This window comes from Clupea harengus, chromosome 2, assembly GCF_900700415.2.
Source record: "Clupea harengus chromosome 2, Ch_v2.0.2, whole genome shotgun sequence".
Taxonomy (NCBI): Eukaryota; Metazoa; Chordata; class Actinopteri; order Clupeiformes; family Clupeidae; genus Clupea; species Clupea harengus.
Window position 1 is genome coordinate 11,642,038 of NC_045153.1, and position 22,923 is coordinate 11,664,960.

At 43.1% G+C, this 22,923-nt stretch overlaps 1 protein-coding gene across 1 annotated transcript; it reads right to left on the minus strand.

The window, feature by feature from the left end:
- Positions 1–597: 597 nt before the first annotated feature.
- Positions 598–22,696, minus strand: cfap91 (cilia and flagella associated protein 91). The gene is made up of 17 exons (XM_031582665.2): positions 22,177–22,696; positions 21,929–22,005; positions 20,587–20,744; positions 19,853–19,936; positions 19,193–19,249; positions 18,606–18,790; positions 18,011–18,188; positions 17,477–17,634; positions 16,758–16,940; positions 15,310–15,443; positions 14,238–14,351; positions 12,445–12,516; positions 11,707–11,853; positions 7,384–7,605; positions 5,504–5,652; positions 2,520–2,611; positions 598–1,090 (listed from the first exon to the last, which is right to left on the minus strand). The coding sequence occupies exons 1-17, from the start codon at positions 22,262–22,264 to the stop codon at positions 765–767; spliced, it is 2,424 nt and encodes an 807-aa protein (XP_031438525.2). The 5' UTR covers positions 22,265–22,696; the 3' UTR covers positions 598–764.
- Positions 22,697–22,923: the final 227 nt, after the last annotated feature.

Here is a 22,923-nt window from a genome sequence, read left to right on the forward strand (position 1 = left end):
TGATCATATAGGCCACATTAGTGAAATTGTAGGTTATTACACATGTATAGCGTTTTCTCTATACAGTTTAATTTTGACAATGAATTGGGCTACGTTCTGTGTGAGAGCTTGCAGCCCCGCCCACGCAGTCAATGCTTGCAGGCAGCCTGACAGGGAGTGGAACAGTGAGTGTGCTCTGATTGGGCGTTATTTTAATGAAGTATCGATACTAAAAATCTGCAAAATCGTATCGTTTATAACAGGAAGGTACCGCGTTCTAGTGTCGACACACGTGCAGCATTAAACCATGACATGTTTTAGGCGCATGTTGCGACGAAATGACACCTAAAACGGGTGCTAACATGTTAGTAGTACATCTGACCCTCAGTGTGTGCATCCCACATCCTCAAGTGTTCACTTGCGGGAGGAGCTCTGCCTTCATGAACCATTGGAATAGTTCAGATACTGTACATCAAAATCCCAGAGCTCTTTAATTGCTCTTGAACATATTCAAGCCAAATTTCCCTAGGTGAACTCTGCTTAGTAGGTCTGTCCCTGTAAGACTTGTGGAGTTAGGATGTTTCAGCAGTGCAAATTAACCAAATTAACCAGACATTAAACAGTTAGACCATTTTAATGTCACCACCGATTACTACCTCACGCATGTCAAAAACTACCGTAATTTACTTTGTCAACATCCGAGAGCTTTCTTTCACAAAAGAACATGTTCACGTCATTTTTAATGTCACTCTTAAAGAATTCAATGTTTAGCCACCAGGAGATCATCATGGTTCCTGGCCCTCGGCTTCCTGCTGTCCCTCACGACCATCAGTCTCCTCAGGATTTGTCGGAGGTCCGTCCTCTAACATGCTGGCTGTTGGATCATGTGAGACGTCTGCTGATCCTGCGGTGGCCTGGGTGGTGGTTCGGGCGACGGAGGGGCTGAGAATAGCCTGGTCGACCTGGCCAACCACGTCCTGCAGGAGCTGCCGGGAGGCGCGGTCCGAGGGGGAGAGGGGTCTCGGGGGCCTCTGTGGGGCAGCAGAGCCCTCTGTACCCCTGCAGATGATGGAGTGGGCCGCCTGGAGGTGCCGGCGCTGACTCTGCCTCACTAGGGAGAGAACGAGGAGGAGAGGGGATAGAGGGACATAGATAAGGATAGAGAGAGAGAGAGGATAGATGGAGATGGATAAGGAGAGAGAGAGGGGGGATAGAGGGAGATAGATAAAGAGAGAGAGAGGATAGAGGGAGATGGATAAGGAGAGAGAGAGGGGGGTAGATAAGGAGAGGAAGTGAGAGGGAGGGAGGAGGGAGAGAGAGGTAGATAGACAGTGAAAGGTTGTGAGGGCAAAGGGTGAATGTGTGTGTGTGTGTGTGTGTGTGTGTGTGTGTGTGTGTGTGTGTGTGTGTGTGTGTGTGTGTGTGTGTGTGTGAGGGGGGGGGGAGGGGTAGAGTGGACAAGGGAGGGAAAAGGGTAGATAAAGACAGTTAAACATATTTTGCTTGTTACAGTTGTTTATGTTGGTCTGATATATTTTGTTGCAACCATGCAATACCAATTATACCAAATTAATCGGACAGTTGGGAGACAGAGAGGGAGAGGAAGAGGGAGAGGGAGAGAGAGAGGGACACAGAGAGGGAGACAGAGAGGGAGAGAGCTTCACGCTCGCCGGGTATCAGATGCGCAGGCTCAGATTAGCAACAGTAGGCGACAGGTGATGCGTGGGGTGCTTGCCTGGTACACGCTCACGCACCTGTCATCTAACCATGAATCTCTGTGGTAACAACCGTGGTTTAGTGATTTGGTGTTTTTTTTCTGGTGGGTGGTTGGAACTACTGCTCTTGACCAACCAACAGTGCATTATACCACTGTGGTTCATCAAGGCTACCGTCGTTATTGGAAAAACACACTCCAGATCAGATGTGGCTCTCCCACCAAAGCATATTCAGGTGTCCACTGAATCAGGTAACCGAGTTCAATCAGTGACACAGTGCTGGTGTCACAGTACTTAATGATAATACAGTGACCAAAATATGATACTGTTCAAAACACAGCAGCAACCACACCAGTTACCCTAGCAACATCCTAGCAACCACTACCATAATGCCATATCAGCGATCGCAATGTGCAGCTTTGCACCTTGCGTGGTAGCCTTCACCGTCAGTGTGAATGGCTCGGCGTTTCTTTAATATTTTAAAAAGTACAAAATTCAGAAAAATGAAAAAATACATAGCACAAGTGTCCTTTACAAGACCCACGCAACAAAGTTTGTAGTTTCTGCATTAATCGGTTTGAGCTGAATTAATCACAGAAAAAGGTACAAAGAATAAAAAGAAGAAGAAGCTACCTCATAACAGTACAGTACATTGCTTTTCATGCACTGTAACTAGTACAAGGTAATGTGTACTTCAGAATGTTATCAGAATAAATACAAAATGAAGTTCTATTCCAGACACAAAGAACTCCTTTAAGTGTAGTTAATAGAACACTTTGTTGTTCGACATGAGTGTTGCCGCTAGCAACCCCTTCCTCAACTCACCTCTGTCTCTGACGTAAACCTTCTGGATCTCAGGTAGAAGGAAGCTGTAGACCAGCTCAGCAACGATCTCCTCGGACTGCAAAGCACCACGTCTGCCAGAGCACAGGCCACAGATACACACAGGATTAGACATCCACAAGGACGCACACAGCAGACACCACTGGGATCACACTGGCACACCTGGCCATTGAGAGGTCCAATGCCATCTAAACAACTGGGCCTATTTCATATTATTTCAGTTAACGGTGCAAGTCTCCCTCTGAAAGCCTTCTGATATTACATCCAATCTGTATAAGAGCACAGGACTGGTGTGGAGGCCTAACGTAATTAAATTGTACAATCGCTGAGTGATTCTAATCTTCAGCGAATTCATGGCATTTCATTAAAGGTGTTTTTAAAAGGCTCACCTTTCATTTAGTTCTTATGCTGATGTATTTGCTCTCTCAGTTATATTTGTCTGAGGATATTTACCGGTGATGTCTGAACATTAGTGTGGAGTGTGGCCCAGAGATCCAAATTAAGGAGGAAGTAACAGCATGGTGCCTGTGTAGAGTGCTTCTAGTCCGCTGTGTCATAATCTGTTCTGTCTAATGGACATGGATGCTGATGAATAATGTAGCCTAATGGAAACCAACCAACAAAAGCAACAACCTGCTGTGTGTAAGTAGCTGCCTGTAGTCTCTGAAAAGGTTTGTTAATTGTGTGTGTTTTTCCTTGACCTTGATACATTACTACCACTAACAAATTGATCACCTGACAAAAGACCCAACAGTAGTAATAACTGGACTATGCTGTTATGTCATTAACGTCTTAGTTTCTGGCATCAATTGTAAAATTTCATATGAATGACTGACTTCAGATCATCACCTATTCATTATTACATAAAGGAATATTCTAACTTCATAGTCCATACCTCCATTACAAATCATGTACAACAGAATCGTCTAAACTGTAAGGATTCAGGACTGGAAAGATCCTAAAAGTGAGGCACCTGTTTGTAAAAATACCAGATGCCAATGTGACCTCTAATCATTCAATTATGTCAGTATCGACATAAAATAAAATACACTGGATAAGATGCTTATATGGAATGGCCAACTTCCTTCCTTGATCTGTGATGCAAACACAAAAGGACCACAATCTAATGGATGTCAGTCAGCAAATGACTGGCAGGGAAATGGTGGTGGGCGAAGTAGCCTACTCTTAAGACCGGCCACAGACGCAAGTGAATTACCGTAAATTGGTCATAATTAAGCCACATTGCCTGCAGTTACTAATGGGACACAATGGGCTTTTTTCTCTAAGCAATTATAATTTGCAGGTGTCAGGTTCCATTGATCGGCCAGTTTAACAAGGCTGCGGGCCAAAGGGGATTTTATTGTATTGAGTTCCAGCGTCTTCTGTATAAGTGCCGACCCCTGCAGGGGATACGGCAGCATGGTAAAGGGCAACAGTGACTCACACAGGATGCTTAAACTAGGATTATTTCTTTCTGTCTTTCTTCTGCTCTCCGTCTCTGACTAATTCAAAACTCAACATAAACCCTTTTTTTCTTTCTTTCTTTCCCCTTTTCTTTAACATTCTCTCTCTCTCTCTCTCTCTCTCTGGCTTTATCTCTCTGTATTTTTCTCTATTCTCTCTGTATCCTACTCTACCCTGTTCTTTTTTCTGTGTGCCTTGTACTGAGATTATGCTTAATGTAGTGGAAAATGTGCAGGGCACAAAATTCACTTAGCTATTAGTAATTATGTATTGTAATTACGTCTCAAATTCTGACATTCTGGAACATTCCGTGGTGTCACAGACTCTATCTGTCGAGAGTTATCTTCTCGAAATGAGTTGCTGTTGAAATGTGTGCATCACAAGCTTCGTTAAGGCAAAATGTAAACAAGTGTGTTAAAGAAATGTACAGAAAGTTACAAACGGCATGTTTTATTAATCAGCATCCGATTAATTGGCCAATGTTCCACATGTTGATAATGATAATTAAAATAGGAATTTGACCAGGGTCTGCTAAACTGACAAAGGCTTTCCTATAAAACTGAACATTTTGTTGCTGGAATAGATAATCGCTTCTCTTGAAGCATTCTACTTTTTCACCTTTCAGGTCAGCCAATTCAGTAGAGCAGACAGAAAGCACTCCAAACTGCCCCGGAGGAGAGTCTTTTAAATAACAGTGCACTGCTTCCGATGAACCGAGGGGCTTTACTGTGTGGGATGAGCTTGAGTTCAGTGTCACTCAGGGCACTAAAGCAAAGAGCATTTTCACAATGACTGTTAATGCTAATTACATTAAGTGGAAAGAAAAAAAAATGAAGAAAGATTTAAATGTTTGATCTGCATGCTATTGAGCCTCTTGCTGTGTGTCACCAGTATGTGTATAGTTAAAGGACATCTCTAGTGCAGGCAGCAGGGGAATGGCCTGGTTAGAGCTTGTAGTTTTAACCATCTACTCTATGTTAGTTTTTCCCTCAGGAGCTGCACAAACTTTAACTTCTGACTTCAAAATGGCTTGAATTGCATTTGAGAGTGCAATGTTTTGCAGAGTGAAGTGAGTAAAATATGAAGCGAGCAAAAAGAGCATGGTGTTGGGTATGTGAGGTGTGTGTGTGTGTGTGTGGAGTGTTGGTGTTGGGGACGTGAGGTATGGGTGTGTGCGTGGAGCGTTGGTTTTGGGTGTGTGTGTGGAGTATTGGTTGTGTGAGTGCAGAGCGTTGGTGTTGGGTGTGTGTGTGTATGTGTGTGGAGTATTGGTTGTGTGTGTGAGGTCTGTGTGCGGAGTGTTGGTGTTGGGTGTGTGTGTGGAGTATTGGTTGTGTGAGTGCGGAGCGTTGGTGTTGGGTGTGTGTGTGTATGTGTGTGGAGTATTGGTTGTGTGTGTGAGGTCTGTGTGCGGAGTGTTGGTGTTGGGTGTGTGTGTGGAGTATTGGTTGTGTGAGTGCGGAGCGTTGGTGTTGGGCACGTGAGCTGTGTACGGGGCTTACGTCTCTTCCACGGCGTAGGCGACGTTGTTGACCTCCTCGGCCTGCCTCTGGATCTCCTCTCGGGCTTGAGCATCGGCCGTCCGCTCCACGGTGCCCAGGATGATGTCCTCCAGGTACAGGTCCACCGTGTCCTGATGCACCTTCACTACCTGGCCAGGTCACACAGAGGTCACACAGAGGGTCACACAGAGGTCACACACAACACAGGTGTGGAACTTAACAGGACTGTCAGGAACTTAAAAGGAATCTGGAATCCAGGCTCGCCTCTTTAGAGAGTGTAGATTGATGATGTGCATAATACTTGTGGGTGTGTGGAAATCAATGAGTTACTTATTAAGCACAAGGCACAGTCATCTGAAATACCAGAGAAATCCTGAGCAACCAGCTTCGTTTGAGATTACAGTCAGTTAAGGGTGGTCTGGATGACGGGCAAATTTAAACACTTATTAGTACTCTGATGTATGAAACATCATGAAATGTCTAATATATGACGTAATCTTATCCACTGTGTATTCCTTCAGTGCCGCGTATGTAGAGTATGTTTTTTTTTACTGTTACAGTTGAAGGTGAGAACTGAAATCTACAAACCTTACTTATGGCACTATTACTTGTGTGTCTGTCTGTCGGTACCTTCAGGTCTCTGGTACAGTTGTTTTAAGGATTGTGTGTATTATTCTGCTTCATTACTTAAAGGACACAGCAGACATTTGAGCCTAAACCTTCAGATCAAGCCATCAGACATCTCCTAAAGCTGCAGTATCTTTTATTTTATTGCATTTGTCATTATTTTATGGCTCATGGCAGGCTTAGGCACATAAATAAACACACACCAATATCCTTTCTACAGGTTATTTCTTCAAAGGTTATTTCTTTTCATATTAAATATTTAATAAAACATTTATTGAGGAGACAGTATGTCATGCTGGGGGTGTGGAGCCTGCACAACCCTCACACCCACAATAGGAAGCAAACAGCCTAAGGTTTGGAAACGTCTTAGTGCGTGATTATGTATCTAGCTAAGAACAAACAAGCGAAATGAATGAGGTAGGTTGGCAAGTTATCCCCTGAACAAATATTGTGTGAACCTACGCCTGGGGGAAATGATTGTAGCAATGTTTTAAGAGGTGCATTTGGAATGCGTTCACCACTATGATTTCTTACCATCTTTGTGATGTGACATTACATTGATATTTGATTTGTTTGTGTGGCTGTGTGTGTGTATGTGTGAGTGTATGTGTGTGTGTGTATGTGTTTGTGTGTGTGTGTGTGTGTGTGCATTTGTGTGGCTCTGTGTGTGTGTGTGTGTGTGTGCATGTGAGTGTGTGTGTGTGCATGTGAGTGTGTGTGTGTGTGTGTGTGTGTGTGTGCATTTGTGTGGGTGTTTTTTTCCTCCACTTCATAATTCAGTCTGGCCCATCTGTTTATTCACTGCTGACTATGCCTCAGTGCCTTTAAAATACATACCACACAAAATGGAACTGACCTTCGCTCAGTAACTTCTTTCCATTAACTGTGTATAGCTGTTCAAAGAGATTACCAGCATCTCACCATTCAAAAAAGCAATGTTAGACGAGGACACCAGCAGAAGAATACAAAAATAAAAGGAAAGAGTGAAAGGAAGAAAGAGTGAAAGAAAGGAAGAAAGAGCAAAAGGGAAAAGAAACAGTTTAAACTGCTTCCTGAGTTTTTAGGTACCCTGAGACCTTCTGACAGTACATTTTTGTGCTTGTGACCCGGTGACCCCCACAAACACAACATAAGCCACACACACACACACACACACACACACACACACACACACACACACACACACACACACACACACACACACATTCACACACACACATTCACACAGAACCCCCCCAGCCACGTCTGCCCACCTGTTTGAAGATGTGGTCGTCCTCCCTGCGCCTCCTCTCCTCCACCTGCCTGCGGCCGCTCTCCTCGGCCTCGCGCATGCGCCTCCTCCGCTCGGCCAGCAGGGTGAGGGCGTGGAGGCGCCGCTCCTCCTGCAGGCGCACCAGCTCCTTGGACAGGAAGTCCAGCATGTCGACCAGCGCCGCCCCCGACACTCCTGCCTCGTAGCCCTCCATCAGGGATAGCTGGGGGACAAAGACAGGCAAAGTCAAAGGTTAAATACATTTCTACAATTTTTATATATAGTTTTGGTATATTGGTGTATCATTGTCATAATTGTTATCTTAAACTATTAGTAGAAATTAAGTACAGTATAGTATTCATAAATACTTACAAAACATTAGAAAAACAGTGAACAGTTCTAAATATCAAAACCATTATTACATTTATAAACTATGCCTCAAACCAAAGAACTAATTAGACAGATGATGTGCAAACACACGTTTGTTTTTGTTGAGTTCTGAATACTGATGAATGTAAGCAGTAGTTACAGTAAGTAATGATGAATAGTCTCTTCACTTCCTTTTCTCCATGACATTTTTCACCCATAAGGCGCCCGTTGCCAGCTAGCAACACACACTAGAGCGCCACTGTGGTCAGAAGATCCACATTCCACGTATTCATAGTGAGAAATTCAAAATGCACTGACACCCACAGCTCAGATTTGTAAAGTCTACTGCAAATCTATTGAGTGGTGCCCCCTGTTCTGCGTCATCGCACATCTAGTCTATTGATGTTCTTGTTAAAGGAATGACCTCCAAGTGACGGAGGTTTTCAAATACCACAGAGACTCAGTCAATAGGATGGTTTTCCGTCAGGAACCACGTCTATTCTTGACAATGGCGCGCACTAAAGGAGAGACCATGCTTTCACATGAGGATTCACCCGCATTGAAGGCAAGAGATCTCTAAAAGCACCTCTCCTTTACATATGCAGTAAACAAAGACCACAGGTCAGTCCCGTCAATGCAGCGTGTTTATCTGAGAGTGGTGTTTGGTTTCACTATGCTCTACCATTACAACTCTCATCAATATAAATTAATGATAATGATAATAATAATGATAATAATAATAATAATAATAATAATAATAATAATAATAATACACTAATAAAGCGCTTATGCCTTAGTGTCTATGTAAATGTGAACATGGATACTCTGCTAACTGGGTGTGGGTGGGAGGCTCGCTGTGGATGGAATCATGCCACTAAGGAAGTTAGTCCTCCTACTCACACTCATTTAGACTGTAATGTACAATAATTAATAACATTTAAGCATACAGTCTACTCACACATACATCACCAAAGTGTTTTCTTGTTTTTTTTTTTGCATACATTCATCAGTATACATCAGCCCAGGCTATATATTTCAAAAGCCATACATATATATATTTTGAAAGCATGACATACTTGAGGCTGTACTAGAGTTCTGCACCCTCTGAAATTAACAGATAATTGAATTGTACTCTCAGCCCTTCAGAAGGATCTTACACAGACCTTTGACTATATGAAACCAATCCCACTTCCCTGGTTTATTACATTGCCCTACACTGTCTTTCCCAGGTCTAAGGTTCCCCGTAAAAAAAAAATTACAAACCAAGATCTGGCTGTACAGAGGAGATAGCATTAGGCAGTTAAGGCAGTGGGGTTGGTCCATGGGGGGGTTACAGCAAGAACCCTGGTCAACTACTGGTCAAATTAAGTATGGCAGTGCTCTTACAGCATAGAAGCCTGTAACTAACCTATTTGGGGATGGGTTTATGGCCTACTGTATGTACACTCAAAAAAGTGAACTCTGTGAGTTGCTTAATCAAATAAATGTACTTATATTCAATTTAATTAACATTTCTGTGTTTGGTTTTAAAATCTAGTCCACTTTAGTAAGTCTAACTTAAAATGAAAACTTGTTAAAGCAAAAGAAGCCAGCTAAGTTAATTCAACATAACACTGTTGAGTGAATGGCACAATCACCTCTAAAATGTAGTCCACTTTAGTAAGTTTAACTTAAAATGATCAATCACCTCTAAAATCTAGTCCACTTTAGTAAGTTTAACTTAAAATGATCAATCACTTATAAAATCTAGTCCACTTTAGTAAGTTTAACTTAAAATGATCAATCACCTCTAAAATCTAGTCCACTTTAGTAAGTCTAACTTAAGTCTAACTTAAAATGCACAATCACCTCTAAATCTAGTCCACTTTAGTAAGTCTAACTTAAAATGAAAACTTGTTAAAGCAAAAGAAGCCAGCTAAGTTAATTCAACATAACACTGTTGAGTGAATGGCACAATCTGTATATATATATATATATATATATATATATATATATATATATATATATTCTGTGATGTTGAAACATTAGTGCATGGTTTAAGAGTTATATTACTGGTCCTACTGTATTTGTCTTGCGAAAATCAAGCATATATGAATACATGTTAGCTGGCTAACGAGCTAGCCAATTAACAAAATGCTACCTGACAGACATACATTAAAATAGCGATCTTGTCGTCAGAGAGCAATAAGGATCCGGAATAACCGGTGAATAGGGCAATACGCGGGTGGCATGACTAGGCATTAGCCAATCAGAATGTTTGTACTGTCGTTGCCATATAATACATTTCAATATTTGATAACTAAATGTAGATGATTTGCCTGAGTCCTTGAAGATACATGTAAAAGCTCAATTACAAATAAATAATAATTTTATATAAAACTAATAATGCTTTCTTTACCACACTCAGAGTTTGGTATATGTTGAATGATATCACGTTGAGATCACATGATGGTTGTCGTTTCCATTGGTAATAAATAATATTACAGAACCAAGGTATGGCATGGTGGCTCAGGTCCTTGCACTGCTGCCTCACAGCAAGAAGGTCATGGGTTCGATTCCCGCATGGGCCACTGTTGGTTAGGGGGGCAGGTCCTCCCCAGACCTTCAGTGTTCAGGTGGGCTAGGTATCTCTAGCTCTCTCTGTGTGGAGTTTGCATGTTCTCCCAGTGTCCACAAGAACCCCAACAGCACACTCTCCTATCAATCCCTGACCAAGATGGACGCTTCACTTCACTTGGTCACTTGGCTTAAAAGCTGCCCTGGGGTCCTGGAGGAAGGACAATCCGGGATGGGGAAATGCACAAGTCAAATTCACGGCGATTGTTGACATAACTAGGCTTTATACCAATGAAAACCATTTAGGTACTGCTTATTCAAGTCAGTTAAGTTGGAAATACAAGGAGTTGTTCAGTTGGTGTTAGTAAATCCAGTTGAGTTAGAATTACATAAGTGAGTTAGGTCAGTGTAATGAAGGTCTGTTTAGTTAGAGGAACACTGCCTGATCAATTAAGGCTAACTTGACCAAATAATATTGTAATTACTTAATACAGTCTTGTTGGTTTTACATAAGTTAGTTATTTCCTCTGTAATAATAGTATTAAAATAGTTTGAACACAACTCAGTTATGTGGAAATCATTGACATAACAATATTAAGTAATTTGAACAACTTATTTTTTTGAGTGTACTTGTATCATTTGGTCAGGGCCATCATAACACAGTATATTAGAGTTTTAAACAAGAGCTCTGATCAAGTAAAATAAAATAACAAATGTTTAACTGATAAATGATTTGTGTTAGCTGCTTTTTTGGATAAAATTGTAATTAAGAACAGGCCATTGGCTATATGAGCGTCTCAGTCAGGCACTGGGGTGTTGCCCACTGCCAGAGGGGGGCTTGCCATGAGAGGTGTGGGAACCCAGAGTCACTTAAAGTAATGATGAGGCAAGTCTGACTCAGTTGCACTTAAAGTAATGATGAGGCAAGTCTGACCCAGTTTGATGAGGTAAGTCTGAGCTTGGTGACTGACTGACTGCTTTCTGGGCTGATCACCAGGATCACCAGCAAGTGCAGTTAAAGGCATCTGCCTCTCTTATCAACGCTGTTTTCCTCTCTGTTTCATATCCTATCTGCTATCTCTCTCTCTCTCTCTCCCTGCTGGGTAATCTCACGTCACTAGTGAATCTCAGTTCGTCTCTGCAGTATGAGTCATCTCTCTCTCTCTCTCTCTCTCTCTCTCTCCCTCCTTCTCTCTCTCTCTCTCTCCCTCTCATGGTCTCTCTTGATTTTTTTTCCTGAGATAGCATATGTATAGGTCTATATCAATCAACATCACGTGTGTAGATAGAAAGGGAAAGCTGGAGTATTTATAAACGTGTATGTGTATATGAGGTGTGTATGGTGTGTGTGTATGTGAGTCTGTATGGTGTGTGTGTGTGTGTGTGTATCTGTCTGTACCTTATTGCAGTGGACCTCCCTCTGTGCCTGCAGCGTGTGTGTGAGCTTCTTGTCATCCTTGAGCAGCTCCTGTTCCTCTCGCTGGAGTGCGTGAGTGGTGCGCAACTCCTGGATGAGCTCCAGGCGCTTCTCCTTCCCCTCAAACATCTGTGGTACACACACATACAAACACTCACCCACCCGCAAACACACACACTCACACGCACACGCACACACACACACACACACACACACCCACACACACACCACACACACCACACACCCACACACACACACACACACACACACACACACACACACACACACACACACACACACACACACACACACCACACCACCACACACACACACAGTTTATGTGTGAGAGAACGACAGCCAGATTTAACTTTATATCCCCCAAAAGCATAGTTCTCCAGTGTTACATTTGCACCTGTCATTTATATTTACAGGAAGCCATGACCTCTACACCTGTCTTTAATTGCTTAGTCATAAACGATGCATGTTTAAAAACACCAGCACGCCGCGAGGCTGCCCCTACATGACAGAACATAAATAGGGTGACAGCTAAATACCTCAGTGACAGCTGAATGATCTATTTCATTACATGAGTTCATGGAGCGTGTTCTGCGTGTTTCTACGTGTTCTACGCGTTCTGCGGGTTCTGCATGTTCTGCAGTGTGACAGACAGCTGTCTGAAGTGAAAATGGCTGCTTGTTCTGGCGGAGAGCGGGGTCACACCTGGTTCTGAGTGGACCGGCCTCGAAGTAACTTCTGCAAGAAGATGACTGCCAGCTCCATCTCTTCATCTCCCTGCAGGGATTACATTATAAACGTGCAGACACACACACATTACAGTTTTTTCCAATCATTTTAGTTCTTGTACCTATACCATGTTCACATTCCCAAAACACTTAAGACATGGAGCACACCAGTAGACCATGTGAACCAAACTGTGGATACTTGCCCCTATGCTTAGATACAAATGCTGGCAATGACACCTTCTTCCAAAATTCATGGATACCTGTCCCATTCAATGTTCACTACCAGCAAAACACTGTGGAACTACAGCATTTTTTTTACCAATGTTTAGATACTCTGTTCAGAACAGTTAACTTTCAGTTCAAAACCTTACTTACAGTAATTTAGATCACTGTAGATGGAAAAATGCTTTGTTTAGACAGACAAATTAAATGATATGCTTGAGTAAAGAAAAAGTATTCTTAATTTAGCAGAAAGTTTATTTAGATTATTTAGTTTGTTTTGGCTTGCAGACTTCTCACTATCTCTAATTGTAATAGAGTCTATAGAAGGCAAACATAGATGTAACTGTTCCTGAAAAGTTGTTTCCACTATTACAGTACTGCTCCTTATGTAAGTCATAGGCTATCAGTGAAAGAAAGTGATTGAAGAATGCAATTCTTCAATTTACAGTAATTACAGTAAATTTGCCACACTCAATTTTGACATCTATTGTGAGAGGCAAACCGACATATCAACACTGTCTTCAGATACTTGGCTTGGATTGACGTATTTCCAAGATGCAATGCAGAGGAGAATGTTACCGTAAATGCGAAGTTCAAACATGTAAAAGTTTGACACCAAATGCAGAGGACAGAATTGATCAGCATTACTGTAGGGCTAAAGCAGACTTCTAGTGGTATTACAGTACTTTGGTAGACTGTATCTTGTGTTGATGTTTGTAATTTACTGCATTGGAAATACTGCAGTAAATACGTAGCATAATGCCTTTTTGTTGTAATGTAGTAAGCCTATATAGTGCAGTAACACATGCAATTCTAGCATATGGCTGTAATGAAACATATTGCAGCATTTTAGAATTATTAGTTTACTGTCATATTACAAACTTTATTACTGTAGTCCAAAGAAGTGTTTGTCTGTGTGTGTTTTTTCTCTTTTTTTAATGCAACACTACAGTAATCTATGCTAAACTGGAGGACACAGCAACATCTTATAGATGCAATTAGCAATGCTTCAAGTTGTTAATGTTTTTTAGGTCATTCTACTCTGAGAGGGAACATGTGTTAAAGTTACGGCATAATTGATTGTGGTGTGGTTGTTGTAGTGCATTTTGCACCAAAAGTTAACTGATATGCAGAGGTGTGTGTCTGTAAAGCCCACTGTGTTAAGTGTTTGGGAAAAGTATCCATGGTATAGGTACAAGAACTAAAATGATTGGAAAAAACTGTAATCACTTATAAGTGTGTATTGTGTGAACCTAAACCTGGGGGAAATGATTGTAGCAAGTTTTAAGAGGCGCATTTGGAATGCGTTCACCACCATGATTTCTTACCATCTTTGTGATGTGACATTACATTGATATTTGGTTTGTTTGGCTCTGTGTTTGTGTGTGTGTGTGTGTGTGTGTGTGTGTGTGTGTGTGTGTGTGTGTGTGTGTGTATAGTCAATGCTTTGGCCTAATGAACACTTTGATAGTTCTCTGAAAGAGGATGTGATTGGCTGAGAGTTCTCTGAGAGAGGATGTGATTGGCTGGTTCTGGCTGGTCCTGTACCTCAGGTGGGGCCTCCACCACAGGGCTGTCGGCTCGGGGCTCAGGTCGCTCCGTCTTATAGAGGAAACGCAGAGTCTTCTTCTCCTCCACACGCTCCTTCTCCTCCTTCAGAGTCTGAGTAAGAGAGAGAGAGAGGGGGAGAGAGAGAGAGAGAGAGAGAAAGAGACAGGGAGAGAGAAAGAGAGGGGGAGAGAAAGAGAGAGAGAAAGAGATGGAGGAGAGAAAGAGAGAGGGGGAGAGAGAGAGGGTGACATAAAAAGGCACACAATCATAATGAAAGCAGAGAGGAGGAACAGACAGACTATTAAGCGTAGATGTATAGGCTGCTATCGTTGAGCCAACACTTATGAACTTATGATACTCATTGTATCATGAAGTCAACAGAGGACGACAAAACATTTTCTTTTCGCCTGTCTTTCTCTTTCAAATTTTCCTGAGACGAGCCTTGCTTGAAGGACAGCGTGATCTAATTTCTAACAGACTCTGGGGCAATAATGAGCCGAGCCGTTGACCCCCCACTACAACCCCCCCCCCCCACACACACACACACACACACGTAATGGCCCCGGGGTGTCCTCCTACACCTACCTCTGAGACAGATCTCATCATGAGAGCCAGGTATGTCACTGTACTTTCTCAGTAAATGAGCGCTGGCCTACTTTCACCCTCGCATTAGAAACCACCCTCACGCCTCCTCTCACTGCCGCTAGTGCTGCTTCTGGGTCGAGTCTGACAATTACCTCCTTCACACTACAACCACACTTGAGTGAAGGCTGAAGAGCTGGGACTGGTATGATTCATTCCTGTCACGGCCACTCCGCCTTAGCAAAGGCATCGATTCCAGCAGTGGGCTCGGTACATTTTAACAATTTATCTTTTATCAAGTGTATGGTACTGAATAACACTTCATTTAAACTGGGACTCTGAACTGAAAGCATTGTTGAAACCATGTGTGTTCGTCTGTCTCTGTCTATCTGTCTAAATAGACATGCTGTCCGCTTAAGAAGCCCTTTGCTTGTACAGATAACGGGTGAAATAGGCTGAGGTGAAGGGTGAAAGGTGAAGGGTGTACCTCATAGGTCTTCATCAACTCCATCTCCCGCCGGTCAGCACGCTTGATGAAGCTCTTGCTCACTTTGCATTTCGGGGCTTTGATACGAGGCTCCAGAACAGAGGAAGGCATGTTGGCTTCCAGCTGCACAAGGCCTAAAACAGACAGACAGACAGACAGACAGACAGACAGACAGACAGACAGACAGACAGACAGACAGACAGGAAGATTCAACTTTATAGTCACTGTGCGGAATAAATGTACAAAGCCAATAAAATGCAGTCATGTATCAGCAATGAAAATGGCTGGAGCCTTCTCTTGTTAGAGGGGCAATATGGAGGTTTTAGCATTTGACATTGGCTGCTGGATGGGGAGTGCTGAGACATAAACACACTCTAAATGCTGCCCTAATTTACCCAGAGGTAACAGCATGTTCTAGATGGATGTTCTAGAACCGGAACCACAGGACAGCAGAAACTATATAATCCCCCCAGAAGTCTTGAGACCGCTGTGGCAGACCCCTCATGGTAAACAACAAAGCCTAACAAAATTGCAGTGACGCACCACCATGGACATACGGCAAAAAATAAACTCTCTCTCTCTCACCCTCTTTTCTCTCTCTCTCTCACCCCCTCTTTATCTCTCTCTCTCTCTCGCTCTCTCTCTCTCCATTCTCTCTTTCTCTCTCTGTGCTCCTGCCAGGCCCCAGAGCTTTTAGTGGGCTTTTAGTTCTCTGTGGTGCACAGCTTGATTATGAGTAACACTGTGGCAACTCAACAGCCTCAACATGATGCATAGGGGCCTATGGGCACAAAGAGAGCAGTGGCTTTCGTCTGACTGAGTAGGCAGCCAGTGTAGGCAACGCCAAGCAGTGCACACCGGCAGCGCAGAGAACCCACAGTGAAGTCAGCAAGCGTGCCCTCGGCATCCTTTTACATTTGCACACAGCGATCACGTGTACCAGGATCTAATCATAACGCCCACGGGAGAGGAGAGACACGAGGTGGCATTCATTTCAGACACCATCTGTCAAGGTAAACAAGTATGTCATGAAGATGCCCCCCACTACAATAATATGTGTGAGTTGAGAAACTGCCACAATCTGGTTATCGTGATGGCACTAGGGCAGGAGAACAGCAGCAGAAAGACAAGTACACACTCAGAACAAAAAGTACACACTCGCTGCAGAGAGTATGAGCGGCTCTATAGAGCTCTGCCCTCTGTATCCACCCTTTAAATTACACACTTCCTGGGCTTTGTGGGCTCCTTACCAACTGCTATTAAAATGAGGATGAAAATGCACATTCTCTGACTCATTCGTGTGACAGTGTGAGCGTGTGACGGAGGAGAGGAGGGGAGAGTAGAGGAGAGGGGAGGAGAGATGAGGAGAGGTGAGGAGAGGAGGAGAGGAGAGGAGAGGAGGGGAGGGGAGAGGAGAGGAGAGGAGAGGAGAGGTGAGGAGAACTGACCTTCGAAGGTGTCCAGGAGCTGGCTCCTCACCACGTTGCGCTCCGAGTCACGGTCGGGGAAGACGCCCACGCAGGACAGCGGGGCGTAGGTGGGCGAGCCGTAGTCGGAGTAGTCCTTCACGATGTCACGTCGCTCAAGCTTCCCCTCGATGTTCTTACGCTTTTCCGTCAGCTTCCGCAGAGCTGCGAGAAGGGGGAGAGACGGAGAGAGTAAAAGAAAGACAGACAAACATGCCTTTGTGTGAGCATGTGTGTCTACATCTATGTCGTCACAGGTGATGTAGTTGTTGCGTATGTGGTTGATGCAAGTCTCTTTGGTGCGTTGGTTCTGTGCGTGTGTGTGTGTGTGTGTGTGTGTGTGTGTGTGTGTGTGTATCCTTTACATATAATGTAGTTGGTCCGTATGCTGTTGAGTCTCTTTAGTGCCCTGGTACGGTATGAATGTATGTGTGTATTGGATGTATGTATGTATATATATTTATGTATGCGTACACGTGTTTGTGGGGGCGTGCAAGTGTGTGTGTATTCTTCACATATAATGTAGTTGTTGTGTATGCTGTTGAGGTGAGTCTCTTGAATACATTGGTGCGGTATGAATGTACCGTATGTGTGCATGTGTGTATGTATATATGTATGAATGTGTACACGTGTTTGGGTGTGCGTGCAAGTGTTTGTGTGTGTGCATGTGTGTGTGCATGTGTGTGTGCGTATGTTCTCACAAATGATGAAGTTGTTGCGTATGCATTTGAGGCGTGACTCCTTGGTGCGCTGCTGGTGGCTGAAGCACTGGTCCAGACACCTGACTGTGGCTTCCTGCTGGGTCTCCTCTCTCTGCCTCAGGAGCTGCATCAGCAGGGTCAAACGGACCTCCTGTAGCCTGATCTCACACAGACACACACACACACACAGACACACACACACACACACACACACACACACACACAGACACACACACACACACACAGACACACACACACAGACACACACACACACACACACACAGACACACAGACACACAGACACACACCCAGACACACGTGTGTGTATATGTATATATGAGAAAAAGCATGAGTATAGGCATATAAACCATGCTTGTGTGTGTGTGTTGTGTACATGTGTTCGCACATGGGTGCATGAACACTGAATACAGCTCATCTGACAAGTTCTCCACACACACACACACACACACACATACACAAGCTTATGATTCCTCTTTGCTCGCGGCGCGCCCTGAGTCCAGCTCGCTCACTCACTTCTCGATCTCGCTCTCCCTGAAAGCCCACTCCTTCCTGTTCATCTCCTCCATCATCCTCCTCCTCTTGTCCAGCTGGCCCAGGTCGCTCACGGACGGCAGGGTGGCCTCCCAGGCCCTCTTGGCCCGGGCCCGCTCGATCATCTCCACCTCCGCAAGCCCCGCCGGCAGGCCATGACCTAGGGGGGAGGGGTGGAGGGATGGAGGGAGGAAGGCCGCTTATGACATTTAGATGAGATTTAGAAGTGAAGAGTAGGATGCAAGGCCACGCAGTGTATTTAAAGCATTTATTGAGTCGCGGTTCTGGCTGGTCAAGCCAGAACAGCGACTCAATAAATGCTTTAAATACTATACTTAAATACTATACTTTAATAATATATATAATAATATAATAAATACTATACTATACACAATATACTATACGCAAAGGTCAGAGGCATTGGAAGTGATGTTGGTGTTCCGTGTGTGTGGGAGATGTAATGTCTGTGTGTGCGCACATGTGTGTGTGTGTGTGTTGTTATGTATATGTATTTGTGTGAATGTGTGTGTGTGTGTGTGTGTGTGTGTGTGTATGTGAACACGTGTGAGTCTCATACCCCAGGTGAGCGTGGCCAGTGTGAGCAGCTCAGGCGGGGCGGTCCCAGGCCTCAGCACGTACTCAGTGGTGTAGGGGTCCGTCTGTGCCTCGCTATCCCGGTAGTCGGTCTGCACCGCCACCGTACGCTGGAACGGGGTCGGGGTGCGCTCAGCCTGCCCATCACCGAGATGGAACTGAGCTAAGCTGAGGAAGGGAAAGAAAGAAAGATGGGAAGAGAGGAACGACCAAAAAGTCAAAATGGAGGATGCAAAGGCAGTAGATAACAGTCACTTAGTTACAGTCAAAACAATAGACACTGGTCAGCAGTGACATTAGTTAGCGATAACAATTCTCCGTTGTTCTGTACACCATTTTTTTTATGGCTCTACATATTCTTTCAAAAATCGACTTAAGATTCTCAAGAATAGGAGACTGGCAGAACCACGTGAGATTATATCTATACGTGTTTGGTACTGTAGAGGAGAAACAAAAATCTCAGAGGAACTTTCTAGATCTCAATCACAGACCTAATCAGACAAGCTGCTTTAATCAAATCTAACTCCTGTGCTCAACAGTAAATATGATGGGATGCTGTGAAGAACTCACGAGGGTACGGCGAAGACCACATCAGCAGGAACTTGCTGGGTGAATGGGATTAGGGGACTAAAAGAAGGAGAGGAGAGGAGAGGATAGGAGACAAAAATGAGTGCTGAGTGAAAAACAAGCACCCACTCCAAAAGCACAACAGACAAATTTCAGCTTATTCACATCAACCTGAGAAAAGACAATTCTCTCTCCCAGGCACTGCAGTCATGTCTGAAATAATACGCTTATGGAGTTAAGCATTTTAGTCAGATAACCCCATCATTTCACAGCGGAAACAATAACATGTCTCTTGTTTAATGCCATTCCAATGCCCCACTAGTACCACTGGTGCCCTGGTCCTGTGGTCATTGCACTCAGCATAAATGTTCCTGCTCATAAACATTCGGAACGACAATGGTGCGTGTTATGGGCACTGCTGTGTTGGAGAGAATAGGGGATTTCGAAGATGATCTGACAATAGTATTTACAGAAAATGTCTGTGCTTTTACGAGTTGTGCATCTATCTGCTTGTGTGTGTGTGTGTGTGTGTGTATGAGTGGTGTGTGTGTGTGTGTGCGTGTGTGCATGTGTGTGTGCATACATACATGATTGATGTATAATGTAACTACATGAAAATGACATGACATTCCAGAATTGATGAGCATGCCATTTGCCTCCTACCGCTTGAAAAACTTCCAACGGTCTGCACCAGACACACTGCAGCCCTGCTGGTCAGGTCCTTCAGTCTGGATCCCTGGGATGACACTTGTGCAAAAAAACACACACACACACGAAAACCACATCAGTTACAATCAGAATAGTACTTAATTTTTGGCCAACCAACCCTTTCTTGATGCAGGTAATCACAAAGCATCACCCTACATTGATGTATCGCACTGGTAGCCTCTTCACATTTGTAGTTAATGTAGCTCTGCTTCAAAAACAGAGTGGACAGTAACAACCAGTCAGAACAAAATATGATACGACATTATGTCTCTTTAGTCTTTCTGTATCTGACCATTTGTCAAGAATTAATCATCGATCCTTTTTTTTACTTGAATTAACATATATTGTTGTTTTGGTCATATTACTTAACACACATACATACTTAACATTCTCCTAGTTTCGTGTAAAGCATGTGTATGAAGGGTTATGAAGTGTTTGTTATGAAGGGTGTTATACACTATCACACTGCCTGGCCTTGTCATGTCTGCTAACATGTTGTGTTGCTCACACTACGCTTCATGTCTACGTTCAGTGTAAAGCATTTTCGACTGCCTTTGTGTGTGTGGACACTTGCCTGGCCTTGTCATCTGTAGACCTATAACTGCCATTTCGCACAGAAACCCTTATGATTGCTGTTACATCCATTTAGAGTCCTAGAGGGATAGGTTAATGACAGGGAAGATACATACTCAGCTAGCTGCTGTAGTGCCTGCCTGCGTTGGACGGCATGACCACGCCACCTGCGATTGATGAACTCAGGCACGGGATCCGTGGACTCCAAACGGAGGGTGTAACGGGGATGATGCGGCAAGTGGCTGAACATGGACCTGAATTCCGGCACCTTACGCTAAAGAGGTGGGTTGTTCAGGGGGTGAGTTGCACACGTTCAGAAACATTTTCAGAAAAACACTTTAAACATGTAGGTCTACTGTCAATTTTTTTTAAATATATTTCACTGACTAGAAATATAACACCATTGTATATGGTTCAATTACTTATTTCCTAACCCCTTCACTTCATAATGTTGTGTTCACAAACTGTTGAGCCCTGTAATGTCGGATAATATGGCTGTGTGTAATGTAGGCTTAGGCCTATAATAATGGCATACTGTAAATGAAAGATAAAAGTTGACAATTGTTCAGTCTTGTATGCAAGTTTATACTTTGTATGAGATGTATGGGGTGCTTTTGATTTATTTATTTTAGAGGACTCAGAAATAAATATATAAAAAAGGGGACAAACCACCTAAGCACTGAAGGCTGTGAAGTACATATTTGTATTGCTTATTCGTCATGAATTCAACACTGAATTTTCATTTTTGACAACAAAAACCTATTTACTGTGTTTTTAACTGGTGATAGATGGTAAATGATAGTTTGTAAGTTATGGTCATAACACTGAACTTGAGTTCAGATCACTGACATCGAGACACTTACCATCTCTGCAGACCAACAAATCAGTCGATATAGTGGAGTGTATCTGACAGACTAACTCGGTGTACGTCTGCGAGTCCATTATATTGCCGCTCATTTGACATAAGTAGGGGTTGCTTCACCGTTGCGTTCATTCCACCTTGACACCGACACGAGTGAGGGTTAAATGCTATTGTTTATTGTTATTGCTATGTTGGCAGAATCCGAAGGCACTCCTTTTGAAACCAACCGTAAGTCAATTATTTTTCTAACACTACAGGGCATATTGCGAATATTAGTACGGACACCAAACAAAACTGTGTGGAGACCTCGAGGCAAGTTTGTGCCTGTTCCTTGCTGGTTGGCAGACTTTTAGAGTGAGCATGACTATTGCTATTCATGTGATTCAATGAAAGGATGTATTGTTTGGAAAACATCTGATTCATCAAGATTCAGTACCCAAAACGTTCTGCTAATTACTATCTCCAAATAGTGCTTTTGGGTAGCCCTCAATAACGGGATGTCAGAGGTTACCAACGGGTGAGATTCCCTTATAAACGTCAGATAATATACCTTAAAGATAAAGAAAACAGAAAACTAATGATAAAAGCTAACTTACCACTCTGTCCACTGACGTCTGAGCCTTGAAAGAGACCCTAGCGTGATCCATCTCCCCGGACACAGTGTAAATAGGATCTACATAAAGGTATATTTTGAGTCAAATACTGTCATGACAGCTCCAAGTTCATTATTAAACTGTGTGTGTTATTACAAGTAGCTGTTTATGATGTTATCAGCCAACTTAGATATGTTTTTTTTCTGTGGCTAAATAATCATAACATGGTAAACAGGTTTACGTTAACTCACCATAGAGATAGTCATGTACCCGCTGTGGTCTGTAGCCCTTCTTGCCCTCATTTTTGTTGTAAAATGTTCGAGTCACAGAAACACTCATTTTGCTATGTCTAAAAAATAAGCACAAGCTTAATCTTTTTCGCCAAATTCGGTAACTAAACGTTATGTGGGCTACTTGTCTTGCATCGTCTGAAGAGCCATCTTTGTCCGTAGCAATGGCCTACGTTACCATGGAGATTGTAAACTGTCATCTCAGGAGAAGACTTGTAACCCCGCCAGGTGGCAGCAAAGTGTCGATCGCGCCATGTGAAAGCAGTGAGTGACTTTGAGATGAGGGTTTAGTATTTAATTATAAATATGTATTTAAAAATCAATCAACAGTGCAAACGTGAAAGACGAACGGGGAAAGTATCCCTCCCTTCTACCCTGTCTTGTGGTGTATTTCACAGTGATACAATCAAATTAAAAGAAAAGAAGAAAGAAAGAGGATGAATGTTAATCAAATGCACATGCTCTAGTAGTATATTCACACCGGCATATGTTTGCTGAGTAAAGATTCTTAGACCTGACGATTTTATCAAATATATTTAGGCTTCTAATAGCTAATTATTGGTGGATCCTGCATCAGTGAGTAAACATGTTAAATAACTGTAGCCTAATTGATATCCTGTCTTTAGGTCAGATTTTTATTGAATAGCTTTATTGAGTGTGCCACTCAAATAAAAAGCTCTACAGTTTTAAACAGTTCCGTTTCCATTC

What these genes read in the sequence shown, in the direction of transcription:
- cfap91 (XM_031582665.2), bottom strand. Translation starts at nt 22,264, where the DNA reads ATGAGTGTTTCTGTGACTCGAACATTTTACAACAAAAATGAGGGCAAG. An exon ending in AGACGTCAGTGGACAGAGTG is followed by an intron (nt 20,745 to 21,928) that starts GTAAGTTAGCTT and finishes CCACCTCTTTAG; the next exon opens with CGTAAGGTGCCGGAATTCAG. An exon ending in ACTGGCCACGCTCACCTGGG is followed by an intron (nt 18,189 to 18,605) that starts GTATGAGACTCA and finishes CCTCCCCCCTAG; the next exon opens with GTCATGGCCTGCCGGCGGGG.